Below are 24,596 nucleotides of genomic sequence, written 5' to 3' on the forward strand. Positions count from 1 at the left end.
GATACATACTCCTCAAAGGCTACCTAGCATGGCACTGAATGCCCCTAATCTCATCACTCATGAGGAAGAGGCAGGAGGATCTCTGTCAGCTCAAGGCCAGACTCGTCTACACAGTGAGTTCCAGGATAGTTTAGTTTACTCAGAGACCCTGACTCAAAAAAAGAAATGAGGCCATCAGATCACTATCTGCCAGTCATTCCCATTCACTGGCTCATAATCTAGAGAATTCCCAGAAAGGGCTATGGCCTAATTTGCTCAAGACGTGGCTAGGTAGAAATCACATTTTTAATAATCCCTCAATGCAAAGAAAGAGTTTACAGCAGGCAGCGGAAGCATCTCTTCCACCTTGATGACCATGCTTCACCCACTCTCTTCCAGGTCCTCACACTTCAGGGAACGAAGAGAATGAGGAAAGCCTCCCAGGCCCAGGGCAGGACCCGACTAAAGAAGCTTTCCTGCAGGCCCCTGGGGACAGTCATCTCTGGAGAGGAATAATGTTGCAGCTGGAAGAGAAAATAGGGACACAATTCAAGCTTGATGGCTCCATCCTGGAAGACTGGCAGAGGGAGCACACCCTTTTGGGCTTTTCCTTAACACTTCTTCTCTTTTTAAAAAGTTGTGTTATTTTTTAACTTACTCATTGTGTATATGAAAGAGTCTGAGTGTATGCCAGAACTTGCAGGAGTCAGCTCTCTCCTCTAACCATGTGGATACTAGGATCAAACTCAGGTCACAGGGTTTGGCAGAACCTTTACCTGCTGAGCCATCTCACTGGCCACTTTTCTTTCTCTTAAAGACAATACCCAGGTAACGAGAGAACCAGAGACTCTTAGGTGACCGGAGGACTCACTGCCTCTTGCCTGCAGTGAAAGTATTTGTAAAAGTATTTACCCCCAGTTTCCACACTCAGTGGCCCTGCCAGCGCTCCCCCGCCTTCTATCTGAGACCACTTCATCAGTACCACAGTGTGGAATGCAGGAAGCAGGCGCCTTACCCCAGCAGTCCTTTTCCTGCCCAGCGTGTTGGAATAAGTCTGAGCTGGTGTTTTTCCCCTCTTCGGATCACTGTCACATTCAGGGGTTTCTGAAAGGCAAATAAGGTCATTTCAGCTCCACTGTTTTTAGCACTCAAAACAGACTCAAGTAAAATGCCAAGATACCACTTTCTGCTGACTATGAAATTGACAAAGCTTTGGGCCCTCAGCTGGACGGGTTCCTGACGCTGGCATTAAGGGCGTGAAGAACTTCAAAATGATGGAAGGCAAATAGAGTAGGAAGTATTGTGACTTGAATGAGAACCGTGCCCCATAGGTGCAGGTATCTGAGCATTTGGTTCCTATTTTGCACCCTATTAGGACACAGCCCCAGATGCTGGGAGCTGACCCCAAACCTTTTCTCTCCAGCACCAGTGAAATCTCTAAGACAAACTCTGCCCATCTTAGGAAGGTACAGCAGCCCCCTAAGGCTACAGGAAAAGGTAATTTTTGTGAAGGACTCCAACAGAGGCCTTGAGTGGCCTGGCACCAGGTTACCTGCCAGCCCACCTCCTCCCCTTCTCTGCATTCTCCTGACTCTGAGCAACTACCAGCATCCTTTGGCTGCCTTGCTCCTCCTGCCTCCAAGGCCCACGAACCAGCCAAAGGCTCTCCTCTCGTTGCCACTCCACCTGTTCAGTTTCTATACACACCAAGGGTCGGTCCTTGGGAACACTCACTTTCAACCCCAAACTAAATCAGGAAGCCACTGTTTTCCTCCAACCCTCCCGAGCTTCCCTTCATAACACTTGTCAGGCATGAAACTACATGCCTAGAACTACTGACATATGTCTGCACCCCACAATAAGACCTCAAAGCAAGGAGCCCCTTTGTTTTGTTCCCTGTTGGACCCCAGCCCCCTGGCCAAAAATGAGCACACATGGGAGGTACTTAGGGAGGGAGAGAGACAGGGCTGTAATTTTTACCTTCAATGTTTTTGCACTGTGGTTTTATGCATAAGACAAATGTGCATTATATTTATTACTGAGACATAATTTGCATATAAAAAAGAACATGGCTCAGTTGGTTTCCTGTACTTAGAGCCATCACCACTATCTAACTGTAGAATGTTTGCATCATCCAAAAGACCATCAGCACCCAATCTCCAGACTCATCCCTCCAGACCCAGCAACCATCAAGCAATCTCCTTTCTATCTTTCTGGATCTGCTTTTTAGATAATTTTATTAAAGGCATGTGCCACTGTGCCTGGCTATATTATGTTTTCAATATCCATATTGCAATGGAGAATTTACTGCATTCCTATGGATGAAATAAATATGCATTGTTTTTATAATAAAGGCTATGTGCATATATATGTATATTTAAATACATATATATGAATAATATACACAAGCATATATATATAAAAAATATATATACATAGATATATATAAAACACTGTGCTGGGTATGATGGTGCATGCCTTTAATTCCAGCACTCAGGAGGCAGTGTATAGTCAGAGTTTTGGTTTCTTAAAAAAACCAGTTATATTATACAAATATGTTTTTGCTTTAAATTCCAGGTATGAGATACGGGGCTGCTTCACAGTAGGTGAATATGATTTGTCTCATGCACTAGCAGGGGCGTGATCTTTGCCAGCTACTGATAACATCTGAAATTCTGGGTACTCTTGAGAGGGTATAGATGCCAGCCCAGAGAGAAACAGGGCTGCTGCTCCTGGTGTATTTTGACAAGAAAAACTTGGAGATATACTAATGGCAAAGACTGGACTAGCTCAAGGAACTCTATGTTCCTGATCAGCAGGAAGTAGTCTAAAGAGGTCTACATCCCCTTTCCCATCTAACCTTCTTTCTCTCCTACCTAGTATTGTGGGGTTGGGGAGATAGAGGTTTAAGAGCCCAAATAAGATAGCTAAGGAAATTTGCCAACCTGAGAGGTAACTGGATCTCCGTTAGTTCAAGGCCAGACTGGTCTACATGGTAAGCTCCAGGACAGCCCAAACACATTAAAACAACAACAAAACACCCTGTCTCAAAAACAAAACAGTTTTGTAGATCAAATCCAGGACCTGGTACCTGGAAAGAGATCTACCACTGAACCACACACCCTTCACTCAAGGCAGTAATTTTTTTCAATCAAGGTTACTTTTCCTTTGAAAATATACATGTTTAATCCAAACACTGTGCTTCTTGAAGGAGATCAGATGCAAGAGTTTGCTCTATAAAAGCATAATCTTCATAAAACTGGAAACTACTGAAATGTTAGCGGCTCAGCCATACTTACGGTTTTGTGTCAATCACAAAGGAGACCACAGGAAGCCAGACCCTTGACTCTCAAGCAGGGACTGACACCAGGCATATGGCTTTCAAACTGCTCATGGCAGCTTGGCTTTTATACATTTGACATATTGGGATTCCCCAAAATATTCTTTTGAAAAAAAGGAGGATTTATAATCCTGGCAAAGAATCTGAGGCCTGAGGCTGGAGGTTAGCAGGTTTGGTGGGTATGAACACTGCTGCTCAATTCCCAGCACCACATGTCGGCTCACATCCCGGGGATCCAATGCCCTCCTCTGACTTTGGTGGGACATGTATGCATATATCAATACAGGCAAAACACACACACACACACACACACACACACACACACACACAAAGCAAGAGTACATTTATCTAGAAAAATGCAGATTAAAACCAGTAACTACTGTCAATCATCACCCAAACCAGGAAACACTAAGTGTCCCTCACTCTTAAGTGGATAAACAGTCTGTGACACACATGAACACACACACCACACAAGATCTTCTAACCTGTTCTGAGAGCAAGGAACCAAGGCCCAAAAGCAGAACTGAGGCTGAGTGTAGTTTAATTTAACTGTTTTTACTTGGGAGACAGAGGCAAGAGCATCTGAGTTCAAGGGGAGCCTGCCTAATGTATATAGCAAGTTTGAGGCCAACAAGGAAGGTATGTAGTGAGAACCTGTCTGAAGGAATTTAAAAAAAAAATCTGTACTGTGGGTATAGTTCTGTGACATTCTGGAAAATACAAACTCAAGAGCACTGACCAGTGACTGAGTAGAGAGCAGGGTTAGTTATCAAGGAAACTGAGTCACTGTAGGGTCCGCAGCTCAGCGTGTTTACTGTGATGTGACTACATAAAGCTACCACAGCTCAAAGGCCTGGCTGCTGAAAGAGTGGGTCCTCTGAGAGACAGCCCAGAGCACTCTCCGCTAAAGACGTGCACACTTCCTGGGAGGGCCGGAGGAGCCTTCGGACGTGTTTTGTGCTTTGGTTCTCATTTCCATGTGTGTATACACATCCTCTTCCAGAATCTGACAGACAACGTTCACAAACACATCTATAACTGGGCGTGGTGGCACATGTCTTTAACCACAGCTCTCAGGAGGCAGAGACAGGAGCATCTCTGTGAGTTTGAGGACAGCCTGGTCTACAGAGTGAGTTCCAGGACAGACAAGGCTGCAACAGGCCCAGATATCTACTGAACATCGAAGTATACCAAAGGGCCAGAAGAAAAACAGTGAATCACAGCATATCAAAAAGCAGGGGGAAAACCTGAGACTTAGCTCAATTGGTACAATGCTCACCGAGCAAGCACGAAGCCCTAATCTATATAAAGTCATCATGATGGTGCATGTCTGTAATCCACACACTTGGGAGGTAACGGCATGTCCATTCAAATTCATTTTTCATTAGAGAGAGTTCTAAGCCACCATATTTTTAAAACTTACTTATTTAGGGGCTAGAGAGATGGCTCAGAGGTTAAGAGCACTTCCAGAAGTCCTGAGTTCAATTCCCAGCAACCACACAGTGGCTCACAACCATCTATACTGAGATCTGGTGCCCTCCGCTGGTGTTCAGGTGTACATGCAGGCAGAACACTATATACATAATAAACTAAATAAATCTTAAAAGAAAATAAAAGAAAAAGAAAACCACAATTAATTTTTTAAAAAAGGAACTTGGAGAGAGGCATGGGAGGAGATGAGCAAGGGTGGGATTGGGAGGGAATGAGGGATGGTGCTACAGCTGAGATACAAAGTGAATAAATTGTAATTAATAAAAAATTTTAAACTTATTTATCTTATGCACATTGGTGTATGAACTACATATATCCCTATGAGGATGTCAGTTACAGATAGTGGTCAGCTGCTATGTGGGTGCTGGGAATTGAACCCAGGTCCTCTGAAAGAGCAGCCAGTGCTCCCAACCTCTGAGCCATCTCTCCAGCCCATAAGCCACCATCTTGAGACACACGACACCTTTTCTCAAAAAGCTAGGAGAAACAATTGAAAACTGGAGGTGTGGGTGAGTGAATACATGTGAACACTTTCACAGGCCTCACTGGGAGAGAGACAACAAAGAAGAGAGAGACGGTAACAAAATGGAAACTTAGGGAAATGGCACAGGTGAGCACAAGGTGAGTGAAGAGAGAGCAGACCCTCTCCTCACCGCTCCCTCCCTCTGAGGTGAGTCCACTGGAATGGTGTAAGAAGCCACAGGATGAGTAACCGAAGGCTCAGCCAACCGTGGGATCTGGATCTACAGCCTCGCTGAGCCTTCGGGAGGCTCTGGTCTCTGCTGGCATCCTGCTGGCCCTCACAGAATCCTGTGGGCCAGAACCAACAGCACTGGGGGGATGGCTGACCCTCCATCCATCTAGACCAGCTCTTCTCAACCTGTGGGTCTTGATCCCTTTAGGGGTTGAGTGACCCTTTCACAGGGGTCTCCTAAGACCATCTGAAAACACAGATATTTACATTATGATTCACACCAGTAACAAAATTACAGTTAAGAAGTAGCAACTATAAATAATAAAATAACTGGTTATAATAAAAAATAAAAATAACTATGGTCGGAGTCAGCACAACATGAGAAGCTGTATTAAAGGGTCGCAGCGTGAGGAAGGGTGAGAACCGCTGCTCTGGACAGTCAAGCAGCATCTATGGTTTTGGCCTGCTAACTTTCCAAATGGTTTTTGCACTCACAATATAGAAAGGGGCTAAAGGAAAGCCAACAAGGGACAAATGGAGTCTTCTAAGCAATTCTAAAAAGGCTCAGAACAAACAGGGCACCACTCACAGAGAAAGATATGTGATATTAACAAAGGTGACTCTGTAAAGTCGTGGGTAAGGTATTAATTTAAAAAATGGCACTGGGACTACTGTCCATTCGGGGTTGGGGGGAAGTGGCCTGGTAATGGGTAACACTAATTACAAAATAAATTCCAGAGGAAATAAATGTGCCAGAGAAATAGGAATGTATGTCTACAGGCTGGAGCGATGGCTCAGGACTACATAAAGCCAGGCATAGTGGCGCACACCTGTAATTCCAGCGCAGTGGAGGAAGGACAGCTGGAAGGTTCAAGAGCATCCTAGGCACATGGTGAGTTCTAGGCCAGCCAGGAATACTGGAAGTATCTCAAATGAAAACAGTCTCCAAGGCTGGAGAGATGGCTCAGAGGTTAAGAGCACTGGCTGTTCTTCCAAAGGTCCTGAGTTCAATTCCCAGCAACCGCATGGTGGCTCACAATCATCTATAATGAGATCTGGGGTCCTCTTCTGGCCTGCTGGCTCACATGCAGGCAGAACACTGTATAAATAAAAAATAAATATCTCTTTAAAAACAAAAAGTCTCCAGCGGCACTCTTAGAGCTCACAACCCTTCTTCATGGGTCACACCTGGAAAAGCATGCCCAGGTACATATGCAAATATCACAAGTTCTTGAGAAGGCAATGATGGACAACCGTACCCCAATAACAGCTCTGGGGCGATAGAGCATATGCCAAAGTGAAGAGATCTTTCAGAAGAGTTACTGAAAACAGGCACTGACACAGAAGAGAGATTTAGACATGGTGGCCGGGAAAGGCCACACCGAGGGCTTGACCATGTAAAGGCAAGTGTGGCACCGGGGAGGAAAAGTATTCCAGGCAGAGGGACAGCCTTGAGGGCCAACACTGTCAGCACTGAAGACCCATCCCCACTTTCCGGGCTGAAATTCCAGTGCTGAGGGCTGAATTTTTCCTTCCCTCTGGAAAACTGAAAGGCTGAAAGGCTGACCCCTGGTGTGATGGAGTAAGAGTCTGGACTTGAGAGGTTCATTTATGGGGCTGGAGCCCTGGTGATAGAATTAGGGGTCCAGCACTTGAGCAAGCTGTGCCATCTACTGGCCAGACCCTGAATCTATGGTACCCTGTTTGTGGACTTCCCCCCCAACCCCTAGCTGTGGGGCGCATGCCTCTGAGGTCTGTGAGGCACCCACATGCCAGGATGCCCTAACTTACCCCCTCACTATGCTGTACCACGCTGCCCACGTTCTGCAGCGACTGGAAGTTCTGGGTGTTCACAGAGCCAAACTCCACAATTTCATCATCCACTTGCAGGCCCTAAAGACAGAAGAAAAAGAAAAACCAACCAAGAGGTTGAAGGCGTTTCTGGTACTTTTACTGCTCAATTCACAACTCAGTGGCAGATTCAAGAGTTTATTTCCTGCAGGGTTAAGAACAGGAGGCTCCTCATGTAGGAAGGCTCAGTGGGTGAGTTGCCCCACCTCATCCTGGAGGCTCAGCTGGGTCCAGGTGTGCCCAATGAAGGCCTTAAGGAACACGGAAAAAAAGCTCCAGTTACTTTCTGGAGTTTCTAATGCAGGTTCAAGGGCAGAAGAGGCCTAATTTTCTGGACAAGACAAACATTTGCTCTAAAAGTCCCTAAACAGCAGCCCCAGGCCTCCCAAGGGTACAGACCTCCACTTTCTCTGTAGCGAGCACTGCCACAGGCCGGCTGCAGTGAGGCGCTGGATGCGCGGATCCAGCTGCGACTAAATAGACTCATGTGCGGAAGGCAGTCTTGTGACTTGATTTTATTTTGCTTTTCAAAATTGTTTGCAGCACTAGGAATCTAATGTAGGCAGAGCTCTACCGAAGAACTAATCCTTGGTTGTTCATTTTTTATTTCAAAACAGGATTTTGCTAACTTGCCCAATCTTGTGGCAGACCCACCCACACACCTGTGTAGCTGGGATTAGGCAGGTGTGCCAACACACCCAACAGCCTTGTGACCTTTGTTTAAGTTTGTTCTTTTAATTTTATTATTATTATCTCATTAGTTCAGTGTGTATTGGTATTCTGCCTGCTTGCGTATCTATATACCACTTGTGCCAGGTGCCTGTGGAGCCAGAAGAGAGAAATGGATCCTCTGGAAATAGAGTTAAAGATGGCCGTGAGCCTCCACGTGAGGGCTAGGAATCCAATCTGGGTCCTCTGGAGGGACAGCCAGTGCTCCTAACCACTGAGCCATCCTCTTCAGCCCCTAGTCTTAGGGTTTAATGGTCATAAGATGACTTGCAGGATCTGGATTCAGAATCCAGTTCTGCTCCCCGGAAGCTGTATGTCCTGGCTCAGGTGGCTTCAAGTTTGTGTGGCTTTTCCTCATGGATCAAATTGGGAGAAGATCAGTACTACCTGAGAGGTGGCCACAGGATTCAATTTAAATGCATGTCCACATACAAACTTCTACATGAATATTCACAGCAACATTATTTATAAGAGCCTCAAAGTAGAAGAGATCCAAAAACTCCTTAACTGACAGAAAGACAAACAAAACATGTCTATCGCACAATGAGATATAATTTGGCCATAGACGGTAATGAAGCCTTGATATATGACTCATCTCTGAGAACTGGACAGAGTGAAAGGAAGCAAACACAAAAACCACACATCACATGACTGCCTTCATGTGGCAGAACAGGTGGAGCTGTCCAGACAAAAATACTGCCAAGTCCCAAGGGGCTTGTCTTGGGCCTTCCAGCTTCTTCTTCAGGAGCAATGGAAATACTCTAAAATTGGCTGCGGTGCTGGGTGCACAGCTCTGTGACTGCTCTGTATCTTTTACTGAGTCATTCATGGCATGTGAAGCCCATCACAGTAATGCTACTGAAATATTTGCTTAGAATCTATTGAGGAAGACAATTTATTTCAAGCTCTTGTCACTCTTTTTTTTCTTCCATGTCCAGGGAAAATGGCTCAAAGAAGAGCACTTCTTTCTTCTCTGGGACATGTATCACCTTCTACACTGTGTCCCAGTGGTCCTACATCAGGTCTGTCCCTTAGTCCAGTAGGTTGACCCAGGTACACCAAGCTCTGGCCAGCATCTGTTACAGGAATAATGAATTTGGAACCACAGAATGAGAAAACGGCTTTGGCTTCTGGCAAGCCTCTGCAGCCCAGGGCTACCTAACACATAACACTCCGATGGGTGGATTTGGGGGAGCAGGCAAGATTACCGCAATACTGGCTGGGGAACCAGGGCTGATGCTGTTCACTTTGGCGAAGGCCTGAGGCAGGACGGGGCTGTTGGAGCCTAGCCTGCAGTTCCTAGCCTCTTCTTGGGCTTCAGCCATGTCCCGGGCCTGCTTCTCCTTGTCCCGAGCATGCAGCTGGTGCAGGGCCTCCTCCACCTGCTTCATCACTGCCTTGTGATCATTCTGTAGACCTGGGAGGAGAACACCATGTCAGGGGCAAGGGAAGACAGCTCAGGACGTGGGAGCGGTGAGGAGACAAGACATCTGAATTCACTCACGCCGTGGCATATTTTGTCAGCTTCATGAGATTTAGAACCTCCCAAGGCAAGCCTCTGGAAGTGCATTTAAGACCATTTCCAGAGAAGTTTAACTGAGGAGGGAAGCCAGTCCACCTTTAGCGTGGGCAGTACTACACCATGAGACAGGGTCTCAGACGGACGGACAGCATTCGGCTCTCTGCCTCCTGATGCAGATAGGCTATACAAGCTGCCTGAGGCCCCTGCCACGATGCCTTCTCCACCAAGATGCGCTACCCTCCAACTGTTAGCCAAAGCAAAGCCTTCCTTCTTAAGTTTCTTTTACTGGGCATTTTGTCACAGCAGCCAAACAGTAGCTAACACAGAGAATATGAGTGCTTACTAGGTGCTGGACACAAAGCCAGAGTCCAAGGAATAGACCAACCTGTGAGCCAGACAGCTGCAACCATGACATGACCTCATATACAGACTAGTGAGCTGTCTAGTGAGGAAGGTGGCTACAGAACAGGTGACTACAATCACGTCTGATGACCAAATAATTTGGGACAAGAAGGCCCCTCAAGGGGCTGGAGAGCTGGCTCAGTCGTCAAGAGCACTGTCGGTTCTTCCAAAGGACCCAGGTTCAATTCCCAGCACCCACATGGCAGGTCACAACTGTCTGTACCTCCAGTTCCAGGTGATCTGACACCCTCACACCAATGCACATAAAATAAAGTTAAATAAATTATATATTTAAAAAAAAAAAGAAGGCCCCTCAAAAGTAGCACAGGCCCTGCTGAGACCTGAAAGTGAGCAGAAATCAGGTTCCAGCCAGCTGCAACCATGACAAGACCTCATATACAAACAAGGAACAATTACAGAAGTCATACAAAAGTGGGGTGGCCAGGCAGGAGGCGGCACATCTGTGACCCCAACACCTGGGAGAGGGTCGGGAGGCCAGTGTAGGGTACACAAACCCTGTCTGGTGGAAAACAAAACAAAAACAAGAGAGAGGCAGAGCGGCTGCTGAAAGGAGTCTCTGGGGTTGTGGGTATAGCTCACTGGTGGTTGTTTGCTGAACACCCATCCGACCAGGGGGTGTGATCCCCAGCACTGCATAAAACAGGCATGGTGGTGCATGCCTGTAATGCCATCAACCAGGAGGTGAAAGCAGAAAGATCAAAAGGTCAAGGCCATGCTCAGCTGTATGTTTACTTTAAGGCTAGCCTGGGGTACATACAAGCCTATTTAAATTTTTCTTTTTTCTTAAATTCTCATACAGAGGGAAAAAACGACCCAAGAGCCTAGTAACTCATGTGTGGGGATGCTCAGTGTAGAGCAGGCACCCTCTACTAGGCTCCTGCCCAACAATGGGACTTGAGAAGTAGATCTAGTGCTGCCAAATCTTTGATTTTCCTAGAAAGGCTGAAAACTGAGGGCTTTGAGGAGGGAACCTCTAATTTTTCATCGACAACAGCTAATTCCTAATGTTGCCCCAGGGGCTGAAAAGATGGATCGGCAGTTAAGAGTACTGGCTTCTCTTCCAAAGGGCCCCGGCTCGATTCCCAGCACCCATCTAGTGGCTCCCAACCCTCCGTAACTCTAGTCCTAGGGGATCTAATGCTCCTTTTGGCCTTTGGAGGCACCAGGCACACATGTAGTATGCAGGCAAAACACCAACACACAAAAATAAAAGCTAAAATAATGATCCACCATGCTGGTCCAATGACATGTCCTGTCTGGAGGCCAGTCCTGCAAGCAGCTGGCATTTAGTGTTATTTTTAAGCCTAAAAAATGATGTCACTACTTCTCTGGCTCCCACTCCTTATTTCAACCCATGTCACTCACTCATACAGCTGTAGTCTCAAAGGCAGCCTGGTACAGTAACCCCGTTTGCCAACCCACACATGGCACCCGTGGGCCAGACTCTCCAACCCCGAGGGAGCCTCTGGCTGTGGGCTATTTGGTTATCTAACATGATTTGACATTCCTGTCACTGTGGAGCAAAGGTGAGGCCCTCACATATGACAGGACCTGGGTACTCAGCTCACTGAAGCAGATACGACGAAAAAAACAAAACAGAACAACATCAAACACCAGGCCAGGAAGGTTTCAGGTAGAGTCAATGTCATATACGGTCACTGTGACTAGAAAAGCTGCCCCAAATGGTAAAGCCCACGGGGAGCCTCAGCACGCCCAGAAATGCCTGTATAATCCATACTCACTGTACTGCTATGGGGGAGGAGTAGCCTGGTTGCCAATACACTGCAATTCCATATCAGAATTCAAAAGGTTCTCATCACCCAGGTAAACACTGCTGCAGCACCTCTTTCAAAATGGAGTTTAAGCTGTCACAATGTACCATGCTAATACTTGGTGACTAGGCGACACTGAGGATACAGGATGCAGCTTGTGAGACCTCTCTGTGTTATTTTTCCCAAGTTCAATGTACGCCTGGGACTGTTCCTTAAGAAAAGTCCATGTTTAAGAATAAAGAAAACTAATAAGGGGGAGTTGTCCAACCATATTCTTAACATATAATAAAGCCATTAAGGCGATATAAAATTAGCACGGAGATTAGAACAGGGTAAAAAGTTCAAATATAGGCTAAGCATAACTGAGGAACCTATGCTGCAATTTGGGGTGTAGCTCGGTGGTATGGTAAGACTCAGCATGAAGCCCTAGACTCATGTGCACACCCTGTGCATGCAAGCATGCACACACACAGACACACACACACAGTATGTAATACTGCTGCATTTCAAGACTGGGAAAAGAACAGTGTTGGAACGTGAAGTTAATGCTACTAATTTCATGTAGTAGTTAATATACTTCCCCAGGTCCTGCTTATACAGAAGTGAGAGGGCCACATCCCTGGGGTTTGAGGTTAGAGGTTGAAGCAAAGCCCAAATTTCCCTCACACCTGGTTGTCTTTGCATGGTTTTCCATTCTCTGCATCTCCTTAGTTGTTTTAGTGTAACAGTGAACCATTTTAAAGCCAGAATATTCATGGACAAATGGATGTTGTGAGGTGCTGTACCATCACACTGTGTGTGGCTTTAAGGGCACCTGCATCTTATTCTGCTTCCTCTCACAGAAGCAGCCTCAGGACTGAAACAGTGCAGATGAAGCCAGGGTTGGTGCACACTCAATGGAAAGCAAGCGCAAACCCTGGGTGAATGATCTCCTAGTATAACTGGGATAGAAGGCCGGTGCAAAGTAAAAGATGCTCGCCCCCTCACCCCCAAAGCAGGTGCACATGTGACCTCACAAAACAGAACAGACTGTGCAAGTCAGGTATAATTAAGGATCCTGAAAGGAGGGACGAGCCTGGATTTTTCTAGGAGGGCCCGATGTCATCACAGGGGTCTTAACAAGTTAAAGAGGGAGGCAGATGAGTGAAAGGAAAAGATAACAGAATCAAAGCCAAGAAAGATAAGATCACTACTTCTAAAGACAGAGGAAAACCAAGAGCCAGGAGACACTGGTGACCTCTGGAAAGATAAAGAATACAATGTCCCTCCAGCCCCTAGGGGGAGCCCTGCTGACACCTTGATTTTGTCAGTACGACCATCTGTGCTTCTTGCCTCCAGAACTATCAGAGAAAATACATATGTCTGTGACTTATCCTGACAGACACACAAACCTAATATCCTATCCAGGCTCCGCTACGTTGTTAAAACAATCAGGAGAGGGACAGTGGGACAGGTTAGCCCACTCTCCCTGCGGGCAGAGCCCTCTAAGAGGAAAATGGTGAACTGATGCCAAGACCCTCAAGACAGAGGCAGAGCCTGGCTTCTGCTGATCCCTTTACTGCATACTTCAAGGGTCCTACTGAGAGCCAGGCCAGGTCTTTTCTGTAGACGAGGTGACAGACATGTCATGACCCTGATAAGCTGAACCTACTTCATGAACTCATGGGGCTGCTGAGTGACACTGGTTTGGCCTTCCACTGTTAATTCAATAAAGTTCTCATAATGAGGTAAAGTTTTGTTCCTTATTTTTTATTTTCTTATGCAGCTCCAAACTGGCTTCAAACTCCTGACCATTAGAGGTATGTGCCACAATCCCCAGCTTGAAGCCAAGTTTTTTGTTTGTTTTTAGATTTTTTTTTTTTCCAGACACTGTCTTTCTACAGCTGGCTGTCCTGGACCTCACTCTGTAGACCAGGCTGGCCTCAACCTTACAGAGATCCATCTACTTCTGCCTCCAGAGTGCTGGGATTAAGGGCGTATACCACCTCCTGGCTTTGAAGCAAAGTATTTAAAATAGAAGAAATGAAACCACTAACATGGAACTCTGCAGTCTACCCTACCCCCTTGGTTCTCAGTCCCACAACAGGGGCGAGATGATTCTGTCAAAGCAGAAAAGCTTTGTAATGTTCCACACTAACTAATCATTCCCCTGCGTCTCAGCGCCCCCCCACACCAGACGCTAAGACAGAGCCTCAGCGAGGGTCACTCACAGATGATGTTGTGCCTTGCTGTTCGGACCTGGTACAAGTCCACATCCGCCCGGGGATAGCCCTCACAGTCCACCAGCGGCTCATTCATCCCAATTCCTTTTTGCTGTAAGAAAGACGTGGGTAAAAATTTAAAGGGTAAGAACATCAAGGTACAATTCCCTAGACCCTTTTCCTTCTAAGTCACGATAAAAGTGACAGTAAGGGCTACCTAATGATCTCTTTCGAAGACACCAGGCTCTTTACCCTCTGCAGTGGGTACTATTTTTTAAATTAATGTTTAATAATGAAAGCAAAGCAATGTGGCCATAGAGATGGATCAGTAAATAAAGATGCTGCCAAGACCAACAACCTGAATTCAATTCCTGGGACCCACATGAAGGTGGAAAAGGAGCACAAACTCCACAATACACACTCTGCACCAGGGCCCACACCCCAACACACACACACACTATACACACAGTAATAAAATGAAGTCTTTAGAAATAATGCAAGCAATGCATGGGACAGTGCACACAGAGTACTTGATTAGTACATGCACGACCTTGGATATGATTCTCTGCAGCACAAAAAGTGTAATAGAGGACTGGAGACACAGGCCACAGCTGTTGCTGGAGTGCCCGCCTAGCGTGCAGAAAACATTGGACTCATCCCCAGTACTGCATAAGCCAGGTGTGGTGATATCAGCGTGAGGTGGAGACAGGAGGATCAGAAGTTTGAGGCCATCCTTGGTTACACAGCAAGTTAAAGATTAGCCTTTGATACATGAGATCTTCTCTCCAAAACCAATTAATTAAAGCAACAACAGAACAGTCAGAGAGCCCTCAGAGCAAGCAGAGAGCCTCTCCCAGCCCCATCCCTGACCTGACCCTCCAGCTCCTCCTCCCAGGAGCTGAAGCCTTGACATCAAGGCTGACTGAAGCCTTGACTCGGGAGGGAGTAAGCTACCAAGCATACAGCTGTGTTTTTGACTCTTCTAAAAATAAAAAGACCAAAGAGGCACACCAAGATTTTCTTCATCACTGGATGGCACTGGCTACCTCCAAGGAAAGGGGGTGGGGTGGAGGGAGCTTTTGTATCTGATATCCATTAACAGGTTCTGAATCTAAACACTGGGGAATATATATACATTGAAACAATGCATTCATTTTAATGCCTTTTTTTTTTTTTTTTTTTTTTTTTTTTTTTACTGTCACTGTGTTTACTGTTCTCAATTTCCTGGGATCAGCCTCCTGACTCACTGGAACTAGAGGTATGTCTGTTTCTCTGCTCTGGGCCTGTTTTATTTGAGGCAGGTTCTCACACTGTAGCTCAGGCTGACCTTGCATTCATGGCAATCCTGCTTCAGCTTTCCAAGTCTGAGCCACCACACCTCAAGTTTTTTCCTAAGTTTCCCTACATAAATCAGGGGACAAAGTGCAAAAGCGATGGAATGTGTGAGCAGAAGCTGTCCAGTTGCCCAGACTTTGATCTCAATCCCAATTCTGCCTTATGCAAGCTCGGCATCTTTGTCTAAGACACATTCCAAGCCTCAGTTTCCCTGGCTGCACAGTAGGGATATAGCACACACTTGCTGCTGACACAGACACTTGAATGAGGGCTGAGAGGAGAGCCAAGCCCACGCATGGGTGGTGGATTGAGTGTGGGCCCCAAATGCGTCCACATCCTACTCCCCAGAACCTCTCTAACTGTGACTCTGTGAAGAGGGGTGTGACCAAGCCAAGGATCTCAAGATCAGTTGAGACAGGAGAACTGTGCCGATTCTCTTCAGTTCTCCAACAATCAAGGAAGATATTCCCATTTGGGACTAGCCTGGGTTCCACACTAACTCCAGGACCCTCCACTTAAAACAGCTGTAACGCAACAGAATTCGTATACAGAGAAACTGAGCCACTGACAGTATAAATTCAGTGATTTGTAATTTGTTAAAGAGTTAATCACCCATCACACAGTCAGCTTAAGCACATTTGCATCAACAGCCCTGAAGGAAGAAAGAAACCCTGGACAGACCCACACCTACAATCCCAGCATTCAGGAGGCTGAGGCAGGAGAATATGGAATTTAAAAACCAGCCTGACTGAATACCAAGACCTTGTCTCAGAAAGAAGTTTTCTTAATGCGGGGGGCATGGATATCAAGAGACCTACTGACCAAAAAAAAAAAAAAAAAAAAAAAAAGGCTGTCTATCTTGGAGGTGTTCTAAAAAAAAAAAAAAAAAAAAGGCTGTCTATCTTGGAGGTGTTCTGAAACTCTAAAATATGTCTGAGAATGATAATCAACATAGAAAAGGTTTGTTGGGGCTCATAGTTTTGAAGTTTCAGTACAACACTTTGTATGTATGTATGTAGTTTTGGAGATGTTTTTAGCTCTGCGTAGAGGCAGAACATCATGTGGAAGCATATGGGAAAGGAAGCATCTTCCACCATGATCCCAGGAACAACAAAAAGGCCCATGGTTAAGCCGCCCCTGCAGTGGGTCCTCCGCCGACCTCCAGCAGCCTCCCCAGTGAGGGCAAGGGCACACCTCCGCCGACCTCCAGAGAACTACAGAGCTCCACCTCTAACAGTCCACCATGTTTCAAGAGCATTGCCCTGGGCACCAAACTTTTAACAGGGCCTTCAGAGACTCACAACCAGACACTTCATACACAGGACCATGCAATGCCAGGCACACTGACACACTTATAATCCCAGCATTTGGCAGGCCAAAACAGGAAAATCACAGATTCGAGCCAGCTTGGATTGTTAGCCAGACATGTGCCAAAAAAAGAGGCAAGGTATGGTGGTGCCCACCCGTAACCCCGGCACTCAGGAGGCTGAAGCAAGAGGACTGCCAAGAGGTCAAGGCTCACCTGGGCTACGCAGTCAGTGCTGACAGCTGGCCAGAAGATGAAAGGACGAACGCCTGCACTACAGGGCGCTGTGTAAGTTTGTCAACGTTGTCAAGGCTGATTTACTCGACGGCATAAACAACTAGTTATAGTGTGACCTAACTCACTATTCCTCTTATCTGTCTACACTCCATGTACTGGTAGACTATTCTATTTATCTGTTAGCTGAAGGATATTTGTGTCGTTTTCCATTTCTTGGCTATTTTAGACAATGTGTATATTTTTTGGATGAATATATATTTGTAACAATCATAATTATCAAATGAGGAATGGATTTTCTGGGTTATATGTAATCCTGTGTTTAGTATTTTTTGAGAAACTGCTAAGCTGTTTTGGACAGCAATTACACCATCTTACAGTTGCATGAAGTTTCCAGTTTCTCCATATTCTCCCTAAGGTATCATCACCTCTACCTTCGTTATACCCATCCTGATGAGTATGAGGCAGTTTCTCTGTGATTTTTAACTACATTTCCCTAATAGCTATAACTGTTCAGCATGTTTTGCTTTTAAGATTTATTTTATGTGTATGAGTGTTTTGCCTCCGAGTACAGATGTGTGCCATGTACATGCAATAGCCAGAGGGGTCAAAACAGACATCGGGTCCCCTGGAAGTGGAGTTACATACGCTTGTGAGTTACCACATGTGTGGGTGCTGGGAAGTGAACCCTGGGTCCTCTGTAAGAATAGACAATGCTCTTTAACGCGGAGCCATCTCTCCAGGCCCTGTTCCAAATGTGTTCATGTGCTTCTTTATCAGCCAGTTATATTTTACTTGAGAAATGTCCATTTAGATCCTATGTTTTTTCTAAGTGGGTTATTTGTGTGTTTATTACTGTCTTTATTACTGCTTTTACTATATCCCAGGCACTAGCTGATGAGGCAGTTTATAACCATTTTGTTGTATCCCGTGGATTCTTTCATATTCTTTGGTTTGTTTAATTTTTTTTCTCAATGTTCTCTTTTGTTTGAATTCCAAGCAGTCTGAGCCACTCTTAAACTTCCAGGGAACTGAACCTGGGACTCTCAGATTCAGGCTCAGGAGCCTTATCAATGGAGCTATCCAAGCCTCCCTCTTTCATATTCTTGACTAAGTACTATGAAATGCGTTTTTAATACTGATATCTAATTTATTATTTTTCTTTCATAATTTGCTTTACTTTTTTTTTTCCTGGCAGGGTCTCACTATGTAGTCCAGGCTGCATACTGACAGCCTATCTTTTTGTTTATTTGTTTGTTTTTCGAGACAGGGTTTCTTGGTGTAGCCCTGTCTGTCCTGGACATCACTCTGTAGACCAGGCTGGCCTTGAACTGCCTGCCTCTGCCTCCTGAGTACTGGGATTAAAGGTGTGAGACACCACCACCCAGCTGAGAAACTGTCTTAAAAAAAGAGAGAAAGAGCAGACTTTTAAGCTTAAAGCTCAGCAAACAAAAAGCAAATTAGCCAAAGGCAATTAATATACATTGAAAAACAAAGAAAATAGCCTCACAGTCCATGTGCAATGAAATTATAAATTTTCCATTATTTATTTATTTATTTGTCATGTGCATTGTGATGGTTTTGCCTGCATGTATGTCTGTGTGAGGGTGTCACATCTTGGGGTTACAGACAGTTGTGACCTACTGTGTGGGTGCTGGGAATTGAACCCAGGTCCACTGAAAGAGCAGTCAGCGCTCTTAACCACTCACCAGCCCCTCTATTGGCTTTTAATGCATGTGTTTGTGTGCATGCAAATGTATGCAGGTTCAGCTGCAGGTTCAGCTGCACGTGCAGATGTGTATGCATGCCCAAGCTATGCATATCAGGTCAGAGGATAATGGGGGAGGTCGATAGAGGGGCGCTGACCTCAGGACTATCACCTACTTCCTTTGAGACAGTGTCTCCCTGGCCTCCACCTCATCATTCAGGCTAGACTGGCTGGCCAGAAACCCTGGGGATGAATCTTCCTGTCTTTGACTGTCCAGCTGGGATTACAAATGTGGACCACTACACCAGGGGTTCTAGGGACTGAACTCAGGTCTTCAGGCTTGTGGGACATGCACTTTACAGGATGAGCTATAACCCCAGCATCTCCCTCCCCTTCACTGCTCTGTTCAGACAGGGTCTTGCTATTTCTCTATACAGTCCTGGCCATGAATGTGTGGCAATTCCCCTGCCTCTGTGTCCCAAGTGTAAAGGTATACATCACCCCACCCAGCTAAACAGTATACAGTAGGCCAATACTAATAGAATAACAGTACAGAAGATGTTTGAGTCTACCTGAGGTAGGTAAGTAACTTCAGTTTAAGAAATTGCTTTTGCCAGGCAATGGTGGATGGTGGATAGCTCATGCCTTTAATCTCAGCACTTAAGAAGCAGAGGCAGGTGGATCTCCGAATTCCAGGACAGGCATCGGTACAGAGATAAAACTGTCTTGTCTCAAAAACAACAACAAAAAGAAATTGCCTTTTTATCTGTTTTAAGCCATATATGTGGGGTTTTTATCTATTTTTTTATGTAGATGAGCGCTCTATCTGCATTTACACCTGCATGCTAGCTGAGGGTATCAGATCACATTATAGATGGCCGTGAGCCAGCATGCAGTTGCTGGGAATTGAACTCAGGACCTCTGGAAGAGCAGACATTACTCCTAACCACTGAACCATCTCTCCAGCTCCGTATATGTGGGGTTTAACCCATATTATAATATGGTTTTTTTAATTTGGGATTTTAATTAACTCAATTTACATCTTGATCATAATAATATGGGTTTTTAATAGAGACGTATTGTGCCTGTGTGTATGTGTGTAGCTCTACCAAGCAAGGTGGCACACATTTTATTTTGTTTTTCGAGACAGAGTTTCTCTGTGTAACTGCTCTAGCTGTCTTGGACCTCATTTTGTAGTCCAGGCTGGCCTCACACTCACAGGGATCCATCTGCCTCTGCCTCTCAACTGCTGGGATTAAAAGTGTGCATCACCACTGCCTGGCTTAGATTTGTGTTCCTTAAAATAAATTTATTTATTTACTTTTATTTTATGTGCATTCGTGTTTAGCCTGCCTATATGTCTGTGTGAAGGTGTCAGACCTTGGACTGACAGACAGTTGTGAGCTGCCATGTGGGTGCTGGGAATTGAACCCAGGTCCTCTGGAAGAGTAGTCAGTGCTCTTGCCTGCTGAGTCATCTCTCCAGACACGGCTAAAGCACCCGTTTAGATGTGGAGTTACAGGTGTTTGTGGGACATGTGGGATTGTTACACACGTGCTGGATCCAAACTCCAGTCCTCACTGACAGAGCAGCCAGTGATCTAAGCACTGAGCCATCTCTCCAGCCCCTGACTTTGCCTCTTAGAGCTTAGGGATACACACCAACTTAACAGCGTAGCTGTGACAGTTTCCTGATACAGCGCACATACCTTCCAGGGGTATGGTCAGCACCTAGTAAAATGGTACCTGGCGTGTGGAACCTCTCCATGATACACCATCTTACCGGACATCACCTAAGTCACTGCACCCAGCCTATCTGGGTCTGACTCAGCCTCCCCTTCCTCTACAAACTCACTTTCAATTTTAAGAAAAATACGTCTGCTTTGGAGGTAGACAGATCAACAGAACCTGAGCCTGTACTGACTGAATCTGGCAAGCATTTGCTCCACTCTGGGCCTCAGTTTTCCCTTTGTACAGGAAGAATAATAATTCACTTTTACTTGTCATTCAAAGCAGTCCTAAGCAGTGCAGCTGGGAGTTTCCTTAAAATGCAGCCTGTTCCCCACCCCAATTAGAACATGCATTTTATTTTTGTTTCTGTTTTTCTGAGACAGGGTCTAACATAGCCCAGGCTGGGGTTGAGCTAACTACGTAGCCAAAAAAAACAATCCTGAACTCTTGAAGTTCCTGCTGCACCTTGCAAGTGCTGGAATCAGGTGAGGACGCCTCTCCTGGTGACAACCTGCATTTTAACAAGGTGCTCAGTTAATTCTCACAGATGGCGTTTGTTAAGTCCTAATGAAAAGCGGGCGCCAAGGAAGGCCAAACCGGATAACGGGACCTACAGGAGATGACAGCGGCGATCATCACCGTGCCTCAGCAACCCGAGGCAGTTTAACTAATGCTTCAGGCCTGTAATTCCTGTACTCAGAAAGCTGAAGCAGGAGGCTCATGAGTTTGAGGCCAGCTTCGGCGGCATTTAAAACTAAACTAAAAAAACCCACAGTCAGTGCTTCAGAAAAAGAAAATAAATCCCATGTCAAGGGGTAACGTCGCCTGGCACGCGGCACAAGCCCCCTGGAAGGATGCTTGCCAGGAACCCCGGAGGCTCACAGCAGGCCTCCCCGACCTCTCCACCGGGAGCCCTGGCCACACTCACGCTCTCCAGGACGTCGTAATTAGCTTTGATCTGTGCCTCGATCTCCTCCTTGCGTCGCATCAGCTCCTGGATGTCGCTGACCGCGGCCGCACGGGCCTCGGAGGACTCTGCCCTGTGCCGGGCTTCCTCACCCGACATCGCGGACCTCAACTCGGTGCACTGGACGTCTGGTTTCCCGGCTACGGACGCCGGCGGAGACTGTGGCTACGGGTCCCCCCGAGGGCCAAAGTAGCCCAGCCAATCCATGAGCAAAAGGAAAAGTAAAGGGTGGAACTTGGAAGTGGGGCGAAGTCACCGGAAGCTCCCGCTAGGTTAGACCGCAGACGCGTCTCAGATGACCCGGAAGAGGTAAATGGAGGCACAGACAATGCAGGCGTCTATTCCTGCTTCATAGCAGACTCATTTTCACTTTTCTTTTTCCTTCCTTCTCTTTTTCTTTCCTTTTTTTCCCACCTTTTCTTCCTTTTGTTTTTCTTTCCCTTTTTTTATTTTTATTTATTTATTTTTTTTTTTGAGATAGGGTTTCTCTGTATAGCCTTGATTGTCCTGAACTCACGTTGTAGACCAGGCTGGCCTTAACCTCACAGATATCCGCCTGCCCCTGCCTCCCCTTTCTCTCTGATTAAATAAAAAAGAATGAGCTAATGGCGAGACAAAGCTATATTATATAAAGGCAGGTTTATTGGGAGCAGCGAGGGAGGGGGCGAGGAAAGGTGAGTGCACGCTGGGGGTGGGAGTAGGGGGAGAAAGGGTGAAAAGGAGCTTCGGATCCAAGGAGCCTGGTTACAGAGAGAAGGGTCTCTGGGAGAGGAGCCCCGCCCCTAGGTAGAGGGCAGAGAATGGCAGCCACGCCCTGCAGCGGGTAGGAAGTTTAACACTTTGACTTTGGTTTGTTGTTTGTTTGTTTCAAGACACGGTTCCCCTAATTCTAACCCCAGAACTTCCTCTGGAGGCCAGAGTGGCCTCGAACTCAGAGATTCTCCTGCCTCTGCCTCCTGAGGGCTAGGAGCCACGTTCCATTCACACTTTTATTTTTCATTCATAACGCGTTTATTGTGCACCAGCTGTATGAATGTAAGAGTATTCTGTCCTGCTGCTCCAGCTCAGTTCCAAACAAAACAACAACAACAAAAATGCTGTCAAGCGTTTGGCTGTTTTTCAGACAAGATCATTTTTACCTCAGTCTGGCCTCAAACTCATTAAGTGGATGAAGATGACCTTGGAACTTTTTTCAAGTTTTTTAGGATATTCTACAATTTCAGACATGTCTACAGTATATATCTTGATCACATACACCCTCAATGCCCCCATTCTCCCCGGTTCCCACTTCCCACATCTTCATACCTTCAAATCCTCATTTTTTTTTTTTTCAAAGCTACTGAATCCAATGGTCTTGAACATCTTATCCTGCCTCTTCTCTCTCCACAGGCAGGGATTACGGGCATGTGCCACCAGGCATGGTCTACTCAATGCTGGGGACCAAACCCAGGGTTTCATGTATGCTTGGGAGCACTCTGCCAACCGAGCTGCATCCCCAGCCACTCTCAGGCTTCTTACCCCTCGTGGTACAAACCCCATCACCCTACATTCGAAGCTGGACTGCTGCCGCTATAGCCCATGTGACCTTAAAGGATCTCACTCTCCGATCTCTTACAATATGGTGCGGCACTCACAGCAATCTGCCTCATAAAGGTCTCACCTCTGTCATGAGGTGCTGGTATAACAAGGCCTCTAGATCTCAGCACATCTGACTCCATGATGGAAGTGCCATTCAGGCTGTAAAACTCAGCAGCATATAGATACCTGCCAAAACTAAAACAAAGGCCTAAGCCATCAAAGTCTATAGTTGTGGGAAAATCTCTAATGTCCTAACCTTGCTTTTTGGCCTCTGTAGTTCTACTTCTGGCTAACTGTTCTTGTTAACTGAAGTGCGTCAACCCAGGACATGGTTTTTGTGCTTAAAAGATCAACCTGAAAAAGGCTCAGTGCTACACTGGGGTCCAGAACACCCAGTGTAGTGCTGGCTGGCTAATATAGACTTTCTATTGACTTAAACCCATGTCTGAGCAGCCTTCTCTGGTGAATCTCCCACAACACTGGAGTGGTGAGGAATATGAAGTAATGTCAAGGCTATAAATGTAGATAAAAAGAGAAATGGGGCAAGGGTCTGGAGAGATGGCTCAGAGGTTAAGAGCACGGACAGCTCTTCCAGAGGGCCTGGGTCTAGTTCCCAGTGTTCACGTGGAAGCTCACAGTTGTGTTACTCTAGTTCCAGGGAGTCCAGTGCCCTCATCTGCCCTCCGTGACCATCAGGCATAAACAAGGTATATATACATGTGTGACAAAACCCTCACAAGTTCTCTTAAGGTTTCTATGGCTGTGATGAAACAGCATGACCAAAGTAACTTAGGAAGGAAAGGGTTTATTTGCTTTCATTCCACATCGATGTTCATCACTGAAGGAAGTCAGGACAAGAATACAAACAGGGCGGGAACCTGGAGGCAGGAGCTGATGCAGAGGCCATGGAGGTGCTGCTCACTCCTCCACTCCTCGTGGCTTGCTCGGCCTGCTTTCTTAGAGAACCCAGGACCACCAGGCCAGGGACGGCATCACCCACAATAGGCTGGGACCTCTCCCATCAATCACTGATTTTTTTTTAATGCTCTACAGCTGGAGCTTATGGAGGCATTTTCTCAGTTGAGGTTCCAACTCTCAGATAACTCTAGCTTGTGTCAAAACTAGCCAGCTCACACACATATAATGAAAACACAGATTTTAAAATAAGGGATGGGAGTCCAGCTCAGGGGTAGGACACACGCAGGCTTGAAGTAGGAGCTTGATGAGAAAGGACGACAGGTCTCAAATGCTGTTCTACATGCCTTGCACGTGGCGGTCCAGCAGCCCAACGAAGCCAAGTGTGTTGTTGCCCTTATTTGACAGCAAAGAAAACCATTTCAAGCAGGGAGTGGTGGCACACGCCTTTGATCCCAGCACTTAGGGAGGCAGAGGCAAATGGATCGTTGTAAGCTCAAGGTCTGGTCTGCAAAACCCGTCCAGGACTGCCAGAGCTACTCAGTGAAAGCCTATCTCTCAAAACAAACAAACAAACAAACAAAAAATCAACTGAGTCCAGTGAGTATCTTTTGATGGGATCTGGTTTCATTTCCCCACCAAAAATACTACAAAAGCTATTCTTGGGAACACCTGAAGATGTAGATACAGACTGTATAATATCAATGTTAAATTTCCTCATTTGGTTCTCGCACGGTGGCTGTATGGGACAGTGTCCTGACGATGTACCTTGTCTTATAGTCAATAAAGTAGATAATAGGTGACTTGTTGCTCAGTGGCTT

General features: G+C 46.1%; 1 protein-coding gene across 1 annotated transcript; it reads right to left on the minus strand.

The window, feature by feature from the left end:
- Positions 1–267: 267 nt before the first annotated feature.
- Positions 268–21,514, minus strand: Psmd9 (proteasome 26S subunit, non-ATPase 9). Its single transcript, XM_021631371.2, has 6 exons — positions 21,244–21,514; positions 14,012–14,114; positions 9,293–9,501; positions 7,296–7,397; positions 995–1,083; positions 268–503 (listed from the first exon to the last, which is right to left on the minus strand). Exons 1-6 carry the CDS (start codon positions 21,379–21,381, stop codon positions 476–478), a joined length of 669 nt encoding a protein of 222 aa, XP_021487046.1. The 5' UTR covers positions 21,382–21,514; the 3' UTR covers positions 268–475.
- Positions 21,515–24,596: the final 3,082 nt, after the last annotated feature.

This window comes from Meriones unguiculatus, chromosome 4 (genome assembly GCF_030254825.1).
Source record: "Meriones unguiculatus strain TT.TT164.6M chromosome 4, Bangor_MerUng_6.1, whole genome shotgun sequence".
NCBI lineage: Eukaryota > Metazoa > Chordata > Mammalia > Rodentia > Muridae > Meriones > Meriones unguiculatus.